Source organism: Engystomops pustulosus, chromosome 8 (genome assembly GCF_040894005.1).
Source record: "Engystomops pustulosus chromosome 8, aEngPut4.maternal, whole genome shotgun sequence".
Lineage (NCBI taxonomy): Eukaryota > Metazoa > Chordata > Amphibia > Anura > Leptodactylidae > Engystomops > Engystomops pustulosus.
Genome location: NC_092418.1, coordinates 95,984,310 through 96,000,148, shown reverse-complemented (window position 1 = coordinate 96,000,148; position 15,839 = coordinate 95,984,310). Strand labels below are relative to the sequence as shown.

The following is a 15,839-nucleotide window of genomic DNA, read 5'->3' as shown; positions in this document are numbered from 1 at the left end:
CTGGATCTCTTAGTTGTGGTCCAATCAGTATTCAGGCTGGGACTCTGAGATCATATAAGAGTTTGGCCTACCCTTCCTAGGGTGCTGAATAGAGGTTTCTTCTTAGTTAGTTCCATACCTTACTTGTGACTCTGTTCACTCTGATTACGGTTTTCCCGTTATCTTCATCTTTGGTTTCTATTCAGACCTTCCTACTGCCTTGTGACTTTGTACTGCGTTCCCCCTTTTTGATGTGACCCGTTTCTAAAGACTATTGTTATATGTTTGTACTGTTTTTGTCTTTGTCTTCATAGTGGGGCATGAAGGATGCAGGGCGTTCCTCCCAGCAAATTGCACAGGCTATATTGTAGAAATGCCCCACCACATGCATTCTGCTGGATATATCAGTGCACCAGAGAGTGATAAATCACTCCTTTTATGTTAACTGAGAAATATTCTGCACAGGGATGTATACCTTAAAAGGTTGTTTAAAATCAATAATCACATTTAGTTATCCACATTTTTTTTCAATTTACTTCACAAATTTGTTGAGCTAATTTCTTCCCCTCATCTCACATGTATGCCTGCCTAGACAAACGCCTCAAGGCATCCAATGTAGAGGTGAAGTTGGAATCTTCAAGGAAACTGAGTTTTTCAGGGTAAACTTAGTACACACACCCCGGCACTTCCCCCCAGTGTCCTCTTATCCCTGCATCTCTCCTCTTCTGGTTTTCGGTTCCCGGCAGGGCAGGCAAAGACAAGTCTATGCGCTCTGCAGTGCATACACTATGACGCGGCAGTATCGCTGCCTAGTAAGGTCATAGTGTATCCATGGGCAGAGCACATAAACGTGCCTCTACCTGCACTGCTGGGTACCAAAGACCAGAAGTGGAGAGATGCCAGAGCAAGAGGACACCAGGGGTGAGCGCCGAGGGGGTGGAGTACAAAGTTTATATTTTGAGGGGGCACAGCTGGACATTTCAACCGAGAAGGGGCACTTTGTCTGCTGGACATTACAATAAAGAGGGGTTCATGACTGTAAACTTCAATATGGAGGGGGCATGGCTGGAGACTTTAATAGAGAGGTGGCACAGCAGGACATTTCAATAGAGAGGAGGGAAAGCTGGATACTTCAATAGAGAGGGGGCAAAGTTGGACATTTCTACAGAGCGGGGTCACTGCTGGACATTTCAATGGAGATGGGGCACGGCTGCAGCTACACAAATATTTTGAACACAGGTGAGGTTACTGGATATTTTATTAAAGTGTAGTGGATGCACCTTAGGTTTATTTGTTTTTAATTAATTATTTTTCCCAGTATTTTGTGGTAAAATTAGGTACCTTGGCTAGTCACGTATATACGGTAGTCAACAACACTTATTTTGACTATTTTCCTTACAAAGTGTTGCCTTTCCCTGTAGAACATGAGGATGGGAGCACCAATACAGGGGTTCCGGGGGATGGGGGGGAGCCTTAGGAGGCTTCTATCCCTTGCAGAGGACTCGACCCCACCAATCCTGTAATGAGCACAAATTCTACTGAAATCCCTTTGTACGTTACTAATACTCCATTAGGGTCATTTATACACTTCTGCCAGGGATTGTTATAAAAACTAGAAGTGTTAATTTTGTTGCTTTTAAAGTAATTTTTTATATCAGTAATTTGTAACACAGTAAAATTTAAATATGATGTATTAATTTCTTATAATAAAGTACATAACCTATTAGTCTTCTTCAGGAACTAAATGTTCTTTTTATTGCTTTATTCCATTAGTCCATCCCCGTCATGCCCTTGACGATTTTTTTTTTACTATATACCTGTTATTTAATCCATCACTACTCTGGCTTAATTGCTAAAACACCTGTCAGCAATTTGCTCAGATGCTGATCTAGGTTTATTTCATTTTAGATTTTTGTTTTTAAAATAAAGAACTAAAAAGATATGGCAAAATGTACTACAAAAGAGTAGTACATCATGTTTGCTCTGCCTTCCATAGTGAGAAACAGAGAAGGGAAAAAAATAGAAACTGTGTTGTGAATAATTTTCAAGAATTTTCTAATTTTCCTAAAAATTGTTAAATTTCCAAACACTGGCTTATTTGCAAGTACTAGCGTATCGTTATTGTATTTCCCCTGAAGGGAGCACAGCCGGCGGGGGAGTGGTCGCACTAGCTGCAGCTACTGAAAAGTGAAAAATTGCTGGCTGCACCTATTTCTACACCAGGTAGAACTCTATGAGCATGCTCTCAGCTGAGGCCTGGGAGGAAAACAATACTTTGCATCCGCCTCCCCCTCCCTGCTGCCTTTAATGGTCTCCCATGAGAAAATATGTCTTTCTTCTTTTTGCCATCTTCTAAAGCTAAGAATTTTTTCATAATTTGGTGAGCACTCACTCCTCCCCTCTCCATTGAAAGTCGAGCGACATGTCCTATTTTATGTATGGGGGTCGCCCAGATCAGTCATGGTGCGATGAGGCAAACCACTATGCGATCCCTGATTGGCTGCAAATTATGCGGCCAGATCAAGGGCTTCCATATGTTCATGCGCATGAAGCCTTAGAGATCATGATGGTAGAGATGATGATCTATCGAGTACTCAAGGAAAATTTCATGAAGTTTCATTCCTAACGGTTTTATCTACTTCTTGGTCATTCACCATTTACATTTTGAAACAAAAAACTAACTTTTTTAGTTGAAAAGAAACAAGTTGAGTCTTCTATTGATTTTTATTTAAAAGTAGTGAACTTCTACATGAGCACAGTAATTTTTTTTCAAGGAATGTCTGAAGGACAGCCCTACATTTTGATGACTTGTTTTGCAGAGTTTTAGTCATATTTGAAGCAGCATATGAACCAATGATCTTTCGTTCTTTGTAAACATGTGACAGGAAGTGATCTCATTTGATGTTTATCTTTGTTTCCAGTAACTCTGAAGGCTCAAAAGAGCTTTTTGTTAAAGAAAATTTACCATAAAAATCAAGCATGGGTCAACCAGGGACGCTTCCTCATAGATGCAGGCAGAAAGACTGTGAGAGTCTGTATTTGTTATCCATGGCCTCCTTCTTTTGAAAATTAACTTTACAATTATGTTAATGAGCTTGAAGGGCTCATAGGGGTGTTACCAGAGCCTCTTAATGCAGCACATTTAGATTTAAATAGTACAGTAGTACTTCTCCCTCCTATGAGTGCTCAAACTTCCTCTGCTGCATTGATATTACATCGGGCAGAAGATAGGGTTACGCTGTTGTCTGCCCAGATACGTTCATGTATTTGTGTTCTGATATGTGCTGTCACCTGCTTCTCACTGGATTCCAGTCTCACTACCTTTACCAGTTCCTGATTTTGTGTTTCAGATTTTATTCTGTTTATGGTTCCCTGTGCTCTGTCTAGGTGACTTATTTATTCTTCGTGATTTCAGTCTGTATATCACTTTGTGTTTTTATTCTCCAAAAAGTGCTAATTTAGTGATAAGCGGACTCAGTCAGGTATGGCTCACTCCAAAAAAAAGTTTGGTAGGGGGTACCCAAACTCAAAAACACCACTAGCACCCACGATAATTGCTGGCAGAGACTAGCGGTGGATTAGTCCAAATGACTAACCAAAACTTCTGCCGGAAGTCTGGGTTAAGGGATGGGGATAGAAATTCAATTCAGCTCTGCTAATTACTATTCCCAGTTCTTTCCTGCACCGAAGTCCAGATACTCATATGATGAAAATCATGGGATCTCTTTGATAAGTATAGGGACACAATGGGACACATTTACTAAGGGACTGAATCACTCTTTTTCGTTGGGTTTCCCGAAAATTACCGGTTTGCGCCGAATTGCCCTGGGTTTTTGGCACACGCGATCGAAATTGTGCCACAATGGCGCCGGGTTGCATGTGACGGAAACCGGGGGGGGGGGGGGTCGTCTTAAAACCCGACGGATTCAGAAAAAACGCAGTATTTTAAAAAAAACGCGCTTACATGCACCGGGAATAGGATGGTGAACTCCGGCGGACCTCGGTGCAGCAGCGACACCTGGTGGACATCGGGCGCACGACCTTAGTGAATCACCGGAAGACCCGAATCCTCGTCGGAGAACGCGCCGCTGGATCGTGACAGGATCGGGTAAGTAAATGAGCCCCAGTGTGTTCAGTTTAACTATCTGTTACATTCATCAAAACTTTCTTTAACTTGCGTGATCAGAACACAGTCCCTATGTATGGTTATCTGACTGAAGTGCTCTACCATCTACAGCAGCAGGATTTAGTAAATTGTCCACATGTGATCTCATTTTGCAAAGTGAATACTTCAAGACCTTGTTGATTATTGTGTATGTCCTGTGGGTGGATCTTATGGTGGATGTATACAAGGAAATCCGACCTGACACTAAGGACATTTGGTTTAAATTGCATGTATCTTTGTAATGAATTCCCCTTATATTTTTGAGCTTTGGTAAACCATATTTAGCAATTTACCCATGTCCTTGTGCTGCAAATCGTTCAACTGACTTCAACTGAAGTCGTCTTTCAACTGTGCAGTTTAAGGCATATTTCACACTAACGTGTGCACATGTAGGCGCCGGGCCAAGCGCTGCTCACCCCGCCCCTCTCCATGGAGAAACCTTTTCCATGCGGCGCCATGCACCCATTACCATTAATAGGGGACGTATATACACCGTATATACGTCGGCTGTATATATGCTCCCCATACGACAGTGTGATTGTAGCCTAAGGAGAACGGAAATTTATTTTTATGGGGATAGGAGAACATTTGGATATGTTAATTACTGGCTAAAGCGATGATCCAGTAGTTAGAGGGGTTGGCCAATTACATACACATTATAAAAAAATAAAGTAAGTGTGGGGGGCTCCGGTTTCTTGATATGTAAAGTGAAGTCTCCTGAGGTTTCACTTCACATATCAAGAAAGCGGAGCAGAATTATTACAAGGTGTATATTGGTAAATTACCTAATATCCTGCACTCCCCCCACACTTGCTCTCTTTTTTTGTATGTAAGTGGCCAACCCCTTTAAAGGCTAAGCTGCATTTTCTGAGTAGTTCTGGGTATTATGAGGTACCAGTCTGTAAACACCAGGGGTGATTGTGTTGGGACAGCAGGCCAAGGGGAATAGTAGGGCTTCAGTTGCCACAGTAATAAAACAGACTGGAACTATATGGAATATATTTTCTGCCATAAACTTTTGAGAGATTCTAGCCCCAAAATTATTGAATACCTACACACAGAATCGGTCCCTGAGCTCTCGGTGGAGGTGTGGCACCCAGTAGCCTGGCCGATTAGTTGTTTAACTCTATGGATAGAGCTGGGAGGACACAGTTTCATCATTACTGTATCAGCCTTATAGAAGTGCATGATGTGCAATGCCTGGTCTGGGACAGCCACTATACTATGGATGGTGATGAGATCTTTTGGCTCAGTTTCTACAGTAAAAGATTGGTGAAGGGGCGAGGCGTTCTATTACATATCCTATTTATTAACAATTTTTTTGGAAAGTTTTTTCGTCAAACAGAAAACTATTAAAAATTAAAAGAATAAAAATGTATACGATTAAAATATGATTAAATGGGATATAATCAGGAGTTAAGTAGTAATAATTACATAGTTAATACGGTTGAAAAGATGTTGAAAAATGTCCATCAAGTTCAACCAAGAAATGGAAGGAATTGGATGAGGAAGGGGTGTATTTTGACATAACCGTCAATGTTATTTTGATAGAAAAGGGCATCTAGGCCCTTCTTGAAGCTACCTGCTGTCCCTGCTGTGCTCTGCTCCTGAGTTCAGCTATTACATAGATTCACAGTTCCTATAGTAAAGAAGCCTTGTCTCCTCCAGTGATTTAACCTTGTTTTCTCAAAATGGTGACAGTGCTCCATTGCCTTTTGATTCGATTAACCAGGAACAACAATTTTCCACCATATGTTTTGAATGAACTATAATAATAGTAAAAGTTAAGTATTTATAATCTTTTTTATTAAAATATAACACAATAAATTTAATAGTTACTTTGAACCACAAAAAAAGAATCCTTAAATTTTTGTTCACAGCAAGATAACGTACTTGTTCTTGAAAGAGTTGAAGATAAGAGTTCTAGGTTTAAAGAAGAAAAGACATGCAATTACAGTTTTTATTGTTGGCACCCATTTATTTTTGGAAAATAGGTTTGATTCTCAATGCGTATTTTTGTCTTTGGAAGTGCAATTTTATTTTTTTTTCTCATTTTTAACATCAAATTTTCCTAGAAATAATAAAAAAAAAAACAAATTAGTTTTTGAGTAAACCAAAAAAAGAAGCATAATGTAATGGAATTTCTCTGTACGGCGTTCAGTGCATTTATTTAATGTCTAAAATGTACATCAATTACCAGTGCCTTGGAACAGCTTCGTCACTGTCTCCATTTTACGTAAACAAAACAATACATTCAAAAAAGCTGAGCTGTCCTGTTCGTGATTTGGCAGGCGTGAGACAGCTATAATCTGTACACTTCTCCTCCATCAAACATATCACCCCATATCAATTAGCTGTCATTAGGTGTCGGAAATAACAAAACAGGTAAAAAAAAACAAAAACAAACCACAACAAATGACAGTTAGGAGAAAAAAATGCCACAAGTATTAGACAGTTGTTAAAACATACACAAGAAAAGGGGAAAAACAAAAAACTGAAAAAAAAACTTGAGGAATAGTTTCACATATCAAACAACAATAACAAATAAATGTTAAATATTTGTAAAATTAAGGTTTTGCAATAAAGCTAAATTTTCCAGTTTGGAAAAGAGGGTCAACAAGGGTTCTTCAAGAATGGAAGGGCATGTGGTAGGGTAGAAAAAAAAAGCATGTCGTCTGGACCAAACATAGCCACAAGAACCCCACAGTACATTATATATTTTTTTAAATAAAATTAAAAAAAACTTTATAAATACATCTCACTTTTGCATGTATTTTGGTTGCAATGTTAATACTGAATGTCTTCAGCCCAGATATTAATTTGACTTTGGAAGGCTGAAATGTCTTCTTGTGTACCTGTCATACAGTAAGGTCTGGTTATAAGAAATCCCAAGGTTAGGATCTTCCAAAAATAGAAAAAAAAACGCAACCTAGAAATTTGTGGTGTTTGCTTTCTATAGCAAAAATAACCTTGTCCATCACAAACATATCCCAAGTCTTATTTTTTTTCACCCATTACACAATAGCATTTTTATCACAGGGATCCATTAATCACAGTAGTTTCTTAACTACACAACCAATTTTTTGTGTAGGCAAGAACTAAATAAAAAAAATAATTTAAAGGAGTTGTCCTGTAGTTAGAAATGATTTCATACAGTATACACAGAATAGGTTATTAGTGTCTGAATGTTGGGGTTCCATTGGTAGGTCTCTACCGATCAAAAAATGGGGTTACATGTCTCTGATTTCAAATGAAGTGATGGTGAAGCATGGGAACCACTGCTCATATTTAATCTTTGTGTTATTGATGGATATAACCTAATACAGAACTGAGCTATATTGAGTCCATTAGACTTGAAATAGACAGGAAGTGCATATACACAACCATTTTGCCATCAAAATTTGGGACAAGGGATACTCATTCTTGTGATTGCCCACGAAATCCCAACGCTTTCCCCCTATTCTATGACTGGGGTGTGATAGCACCTGGGCCCAGGGGTCACATATTTCACATGTGAAGAGACCAGTACTATAAAACAATTGTTGAGGGTCTGATTTTGCATTGGGACCAAGCATCTTCAACATATGATGTTGTTGACGCTAATATGTACCAGGAAATATATAAAGTCTACCTACATTGTCAGTGGTTACAAGTTAGTATATAGCATTCTAATTAAACAGTTGTTGCTGAATTTACTAAAGTGGTTTCGCAGTTGATGGACTACGTCGACTTCATTCCCGTCATAGAACGCTTGTCTCAGCAGTTATATATAAAGAATACTTGCACCATCTGAACTTAATAAAAAAAGCCTTTGATTTAATATCGTAAATGGTCATTCTGAATAATGTATCATTTACATAGGGAGAAGAAGTCAGTTACAAATTAATATGGCGAGACATTTGCCATTTTCCGTAGAATCAACCAAATACATTCAAAGTAAATTTCCATGCCACTTTCCAATTTTTTTTGAGGTAAACATACATTTGTAATATAAAGCAATAATGACGCCAACCATCTCTCTCAGCAGTAAATAGTGCTTTCAACACATTCCTTTGAGGTACTGTACAAATCAACTTTCCTGAGGTTTTTTTGTTTGTTTGTCATTTTTGCAGACAGAACATTAAAAGAAATTAACTACAGAAATTAAGTTCCAGATTACGTTTTCTTATCCCTTCTGCAGAACAGACAGGATTGAGGAATACTGTTGCTCATAACATGGCAAGAACATCTGGCTCTCTGTCTTTCAATGTATCAGTTCATCTATAGTCCATTAATGTTTGAAGTTAAAGCTCTTTATATTAGCACATGCCACCAATGTAATTGTGAGGCAAACAAAAAAAATAAAGCACCACTTGAGGCACTTGACAGCAACTAAATCTCAAGAACAGCAGAATGGAATCAATACACGTGATTCATGTCCTTCCAATGTCAACCTATGTCCACCCTGCGTTTTACGAGTGCCGGTTTCCTTAAACAGATCTAAGCATTAAAATATGCTCACTGTCACGTCAATTCAGAACATTGGCCTTTTGATGCACATTAAAGTCTACCATCACTCTGAAGATGCCAGTTTATTGTGGCTGCCTTGGTACCTTTAACACATAGGCCACTGCCAAAAGGAGCGCTTACCCCTTCGTCACCTAGATTTGTGTAATAATGTTTATTATCACTGACTGCAACCAAACATTTTGTTCCATTCAATATATGTATCAAGTTCTTTCTGTGATATGCTAGGTTGAATTTTGCAGAATACATTTTCAAAGTCTTGGTATGTTACGGGCCTCAGCTGGCTGGGCATAATGGCTGAGAGGTCTGAGGGTGGTATGGCATGGAGAGGGCCAACCACAGCTTCCTGACACAAGCGAGCCACATCCAGTCCAGAAAACCCTTCTGTGCGCTGGACTAGGAGTGCAACTTCTTTGTCATTGAGACAGTAATTGTGCTGTGAAAGCAATTGTATTATTATCTGATGCCTGGCTGTGCTGTCTGGAAGTGGGATAAGAAGTCTTTTCATGAAATATCTCCTTAGAGATTCATCTATTTCTTCAGGTTTACTTGTGGCACAAATTACAACTATTTGGTCCTCAGCAGATGAAAGAACGGAATCTAACTGCATAAGAAACTCCGTTCTCATTCGGCTTATTGGATTGTGTTCTTCACCTACTTGGGAAGAAAGTAGCATGTCTATGTCACTTACAAAAATCACAGAAGGTTGCCGACACCTTGCCACAAGAAATGATGCATGGACAATTTTCTCTCCTTCATTTATCCACTTTGTGACAAGATTGGATCCAGAAATTTTAAAGAACGTGGCACCTAGCTGACTAGCTATACATCTGCCCAGTAATGTTTTGCCAGTTCCTCTAGGTCCAAATAAAAGTATGCTCCGAGGCAAAGCTGTAAGTCCACTGAATGCATCAGATCGGATTACAGGCCATAACACCTCCTCCTTAATAAATGCCTTGACCAAATCAAGGCCAGCAATTTCATCCCAGTCAACTGGATGTCCCTGGTTGATAATCTCATTAGTTACAAGGTCTATGAGGTGAGTATCAGTGTTCTTCAGCTGTTCGTCCACAGAGTGGTTGGATGAGGTAGCTGTATGAAGTCCAGGGCCTTGTAGAGTATGTGGTAGTAGCTGTCTATGCTCATCGCTGTGTTCAGTGATTGCTGATGAGTTGTATTTTCCAAAAGCTTCACTTGATCTTGAATTCTTTCCAGTGCTATATGAAGGTGGCGTAAGAGCTCTCGTTGACTGGCTGCTAAATTTTCTTTGCTGATCAGTAGAAGCTAGCTGCTTTGTAGGCTTGAATGCCAAAGATGATGACTCAGAATTTCGGTCATAGCCATTTCCTCTATTTGAGTTGGATAAAGTTGTGTCAGGCATTCTGTACATAGGGCTATGTGAGGTTCTTTGTTGCCCATAACTATAATTTCCATAACTAGAATCTAAATCCCCCTGTCCCGCCATATAGAAAGCTTTTCTTTTTAGAGAACTAGCTGAACTTGATGGAGTTATTGGGGTCAAACCATGAGTTTGATAACTGTATCCGGGTACAGTCGTTGGTGGAAGAGGAGTAGGAGCAGGGATACCAGAAGGAAGGTAAGCAGAAGGGGGAGGAGCGCTTCCAGGGCTGTACCCTGACCCAACACTTGACTGTGGAGGGTAGCCAGCAGGTGGATAGTTGTAGCTCGAAAGATTTGAGGCCCCATTGTAGCCTGGTACAAGAGTTGGAGGGGGTGGTGGTGGAGGAGGAGGCTGCAGAAGTCCAGAGCTATGAAGTGGAGATGGATGAGGTGATGGCAGTGCAGCAGCAGATTGACTACTGTAGCTTGAATGCAGGTAGGAACCATTATATCCTGTTCCATATTCCTGAGATGGTAGTCCTGAATGTAGACTAGGAACTGAGTGACTTCCACATGTAGTACTAGAATAATTAGGTTCTGTCAAGTTGCTTCCCACCCCAGGAGAACTACCTATACTGACAGAGACATCTGATGGAGGTATAGTGGCTCCTACTCCAGTTTTGCTTGCAGCAATCACATCAGAAACACAGTTCATAGGATAGACATTGTCGGAATTCCAAGGCTCGCCATCATTTTTTCGACCATTCACAAGGCCTGATTGAGCTTCAGTGTAATTACTGAGAAGAGGTCTTTCCATAGACCCTTCCAAAATTCCGGAATATTTCTCAGCATACTTTTTCAGTAGATTTGATGCAGTTAAAGCTGATATGTCATCATTGGCCCAGGCATACTGGTACGTGCGTTGCAAATGACCACGATATGCTTCCACTTTGTGTGCCGGTGACCTTGTGGTTGACGATATATCGAAGTGCTGTTCTGGCCATTGAGCATGCTCTGGCGTCCACTGCATCTTCAAGCCTGTGTAAAGAAAAAATAAAAAATTAACAACATAATTAACAGACAAAGAACATATGTTATAAATACTTTAAGTAATCTGTAAAAATTCCTGTTTTTATTCGATTCAGATAAAGGTTTCCCTAAACAGTCACAATGTTCCGTATGCAGCAATTCTGTCTGTACAATATCAGTTTCAGGTTTCTATTTTTTTTTACCCCAATCTAAAAATATGAGACACAGCTGACAGATCACATCTAGGATACCTCTCTTATTTGGTGCTGAACACCTAGTTAGCACAGCATAATGCACCCTGTGCTGAACAATATGACACAGACATCGCAGGTCATTCCATAATCCAACTCTCATCTAAAATGGTCCACGGCAGTTTCAAATCTGCTTCGTGGAGTGCAGCAAAGCAATCTCCCAGGCAGCGGTCCATCGCTTTCATCACAAAATGCCTACAACTCGGTATGAATTACAACTGCTTTCTTTCTGCTTCTCAGCTCGGTTGTTGAACCCCTAAAGAAAAAAACAAGCAACGCTTGTCTGCCGGTCTGTTACTCCTCAAAGTCTTCTGGGTACAAGGAATTAAACCTGCGCTGACTAGCCCCTAAAAGTTTTCTTCTTATTTTCCCTTTAGATGTTGAAATTGGAATTAATCCTACGGTGAAAGTATTTACTAAAAGTCACTGTCAAAAGTACCTGAAAACTCTAAAATTGAAATACCTTATATACTCGAGTATAAGCCTAGTTTTTTAGCACAAAAAAAATGTGCTGAAAACCCAAACTCGGCTTATACTCGAGTAAAAAATATATAGGTTTTACGAGGTTTTTGTGGTAAAATTAGGGGCCTCGGCTTATACTTGGGTCGGCTTATTCTCGAGTATATACGGTACTTAGCAAAAATACAGCATTTTTCATATTATAAACAGGAACCTTCATAACAAATGTTATATTTTATTTTATTTCATTCTTGTGTTCATTGGAGATTATTTAAGGTATGAAAACGGTTTATAAGCTAATAGAATTTTGGAGCCATAGTTCAGATTTTTAGAATCAGGAGTATTTTTTTTAATGAAAAATGCTAATTTTTAATTACATTTTAAAAGTAAAATAATTTTAAAAAATTCCTAAAATGATTTTACATATTTATGAAGTTATAAATAACGGGAGCCACTGGATTTTGACATGGTGATTGGAAATGATACGAAGCAAATAAAATTAAAAAAAAAAAAATTTAAAATGTTCTTAGGTCTTGTTCACACACGTGTCTGCATTTAAGTAGAGTGTAATGGAAACCAGAAAAAAAAAGATGAATGATAGGTCTTCTGTCCCCCCTTCCATTACCAATTGGCTTTAATGGACCTTCTGTTACATTTTCTTATGCATCAGTTATTAATAGCAAAAGAAAATGAGCTATAATAATAAAAATAAATATAATATTTAAAAATATTAGCTATAATAATAAAATATAATAATAAAAATAATAATAAAAATAAATATAATATTTAAAAAGGAGTTAAGGCCCATATTGTTAGGGTTGAATGGACCTGTTCAAGTTTGGGTTTGGCCAAAACCAAAACGCTCACCCTCACCGGTAACACCAGTGAATGGCACTAGAGCCAAGAGAGATGATCATAAAGTATGTGGGAGCGCATGCACCAGCGGCATTTAGACGATGGCACAAACGCACATCCACATTTTACGGAGTTAAGCACCGTCGCCAGCACCGATACCGATGGGGCAGAGAATTTTATGGTAGGTAAGTTAGGCAATGTTTAAATATACAGTCTAATAGATCACAAAAATGTAAACTTCAAATAAAGTTTTGTTGAACCTTAAAATTTCCATGCTGCAGAGCACATTGTATGCAGAGTATATGGAGTTAATAACCATATATATCAATCACTTATTTCCCATCTCCAAGGAGAGTCCTTGGTTGTAAAGTTATGTCCCTGGAAGCTTTCCTCCATTTTTTTTTTCCGAACGGCAACAAGCAGCCGTGACTTTTATGATCTCCACTTGTTTATTTTTCACAATGTGCTTGGTAAATGGAATAATACTACTGCCCGGTTTCTATGGGATCTGTATAAGGCTTTATTTATACTTTGACGTTGTGGTCAGTGATTTTAAGCCAAATCCCGGTGTGGAGGGAAAAAAAAGATAAGGTGTCATGGAAAGATTACAATGAAATGACCCAGATATAAACAAATATAGAGGTAAAGAGAACAATTATTATTTAGTCTGGTAAAAGGGGTCATGCAGGGTCTTGTTGCATGGGCATCCTAAACAAGTATGAATCCATTATGACTCATACACAATATTCTATTGTCTACAATTGTTGTTCAACAATTGTCTGTGGACCTCTACTGACAATAAGCAAAATATCAGATTGTCGGAAACTGTACTAAAAGTGTTCTGACCTTGTATAATGCTGGGTGCCACACATTCATTAAGAATCATGAATCGGTTGCTTCCCTGCACTGGCCCGACAGAGTCCACTAACATTTTTGTGGTGCACCTTTAACATAGGGTGTTGCGACAAACTTTGCATCTTAAATCCGACGCACGGTCAGACTGAGTGCCGGAACACCCCCTAATTTGTGTCACATGGTGACTAGTGCAGCTGCGCCACAAAAGGGTTGCGTGCGTCAAAAGTGGAGTGGACACTTCTTAAATACCTGTACAACCAGTTTACACCTAAAAGAATGTGCAAAGTCCGACAGAAAACAGGCGCAAAACCCTTAGTAAATGTGCCCCAATATGCATGCCCTGGAGGACAGATATTTTTGTATCCTAATCTTTATGAAAAAAAAATACATGAAAACCTTCACAATTCATTTTAATGTTAGACAAAATTTAATTAGGATAGGTTTAAGATCAGTTGCAGACCCCCTCTATTGGTGTTGTACCAGAGCTATTGTAGATGTTTTTTTATATAACTATAGATATATTAGAACAATACTGTACAGTATAATACATTGTCTAGACCTCTAGAAGTTTAGACCTCTAAACATCAATTGTAATGTATAGGATGAAGTTTGTGTATCCAGCCGCAAAAAGTTATGGTGGGGGTCCTAGTGGTGGGACTACCATGGCTTCCAAGAACTTGGATTTGTCTATGGCACTGATGGAAGAAGCTGAGTACTTTGTTTGGCTATCTCCGTCAGAACCATAGAGATGAATAGAGAAGTAGGTACATGTAAGAAACAAAATGCTCTTTTAATTTGGAGGTGCAATGGACCCTGGTTCTTGATATCTGTGGAGTCCGATCACTGGGAATCCCACTGCAAGTTTTCCCTTATCCTGTGAACAGGGGAAAAATTGATCTGACTGGATCACCCCATTGAATGGCCATTTCACAATTATCATTGAAGATCAATTTACGAAACTTTGTTAGGTCTCCAGAGAGAGAAAGAATATGCCACTGACCCTCTCTCACAAGTCCCCAGAGAGACAGAGAGCATGCCCACAAAGGTCAATACATATTTCTGTACAGCAAATTTCTAAATACTGGTAACAGCATCTTAGGCAAGATAACTGTTCCTCGACAGCTGTGTAAAATATACAATAAAATAAAAATTAAGTAAAAGATAAAAGTTACAGTAAATAAAAAAGATGGCTGATGTCTGCCTTTAAAGGGAATATATTTTAGATGTCATACAGTACAGTTGGTTTAGGATATTTATTGCTGATGTCATACTATAAACCAGTCACAAATCCAATTTCTATAAATCCCATAAGATTATTTCATCATCTGAATAATTGATTGTTTACCAGAAAAAGATCCATATGCAATTGACACCTCCATGTCCTCATCATCTTCCATATGAAATCAATTTACACTTCCCATATCCTTCCCAGCACAAATTTACAAAATGCAATGACTTGTCTCCCCTTACTACGAAGGCGTTTGTGGTTCTCTATCAAAACCCATTTAGATTTTGGGCCAACGCTCATCCTACTTGACATTGACATTAATTATAGGCAGTGATAAGCGGACACATCAGTATTTGGGTCTGGCAGGTTCTGGCAAACCCGGACACGAATGCCCAGAGCAACCGGATTAAAAAGAGTCAACGGGTTTGACCTGTGATTCCTGCAAGAACCAATCGCGAGTGTTAACCCTTTAATTGGATCTTCTCACCCACTGGTAAAACTGATCGCTACCAAACTGGCAGTATGCATGCGCCGGTGGCCCGTGGAAGGTTAACTTGGAGTAAACTTCAGGTATCCTTACCAGTCCACACAACCTGTGATGGGTGGGACCAAGTGGATGTGGGTGGTACCACTTGTGGTGGGTAGAGTCAAATTAGGATAAAAAGTTTGGGAAAAGATTTTAATGTCTGGAGGAGGCAGATTTAAGCTGTGGTGCCTGCACTGCTGGGGAAGAGAGGATGAGTAAGGTTTATATCGCCTGTTTTTGATGATAGGTTCCCTTTAAAGGGATATGCCGCCAAGGGAAAAAAAATTATTAATGGTTTTATAATATTTTTGTGTAATTTTGCAAGGAAAAACTGTTATCATTAGTAAAACTTTTAAAATCTGTACCAACCACATGTTGGGAGGACATTATATATAGCAGCCAGCTGATATCAGGCATGGGTAAAAGGTTATTGTATCAGAATAAAATGTATCTCTGTTTGTCTAGCAGAAACGCAATTGGGAAAGGATAATGTTACAGATTTTCATTTGGCATGGATGGTGCATGCGTAACACTCCACCTATTCTACTCAAACACGAGGTGTGAGCATTGTGATTCATCGTGCTATACCCTATGTTTGCCGGGCTAGCCTTATTCACATGGCCGTCTTGTTTGCCTGCAATGTAC

General features: G+C 39.1%; 1 protein-coding gene across 1 annotated transcript in view; it reads right to left on the bottom strand.

Moving 5' to 3' along the window:
• Positions 1–5,933: 5,933 nt before the first annotated feature.
• Positions 5,934–15,839, bottom strand: part of FIGN (fidgetin, microtubule severing factor) — a 110,540-nt gene continuing 100,634 nt past the window's right edge. Inside the window, exon 3 of the mRNA XM_072121858.1 lies at positions 5,934–11,029. Coding sequence (XP_071977959.1) covers positions 8,811–11,029 — 2,219 coding nt within the window. The 3' untranslated portion in view covers positions 5,934–8,810. The remainder of the gene's footprint in view (positions 11,030–15,839) is intronic.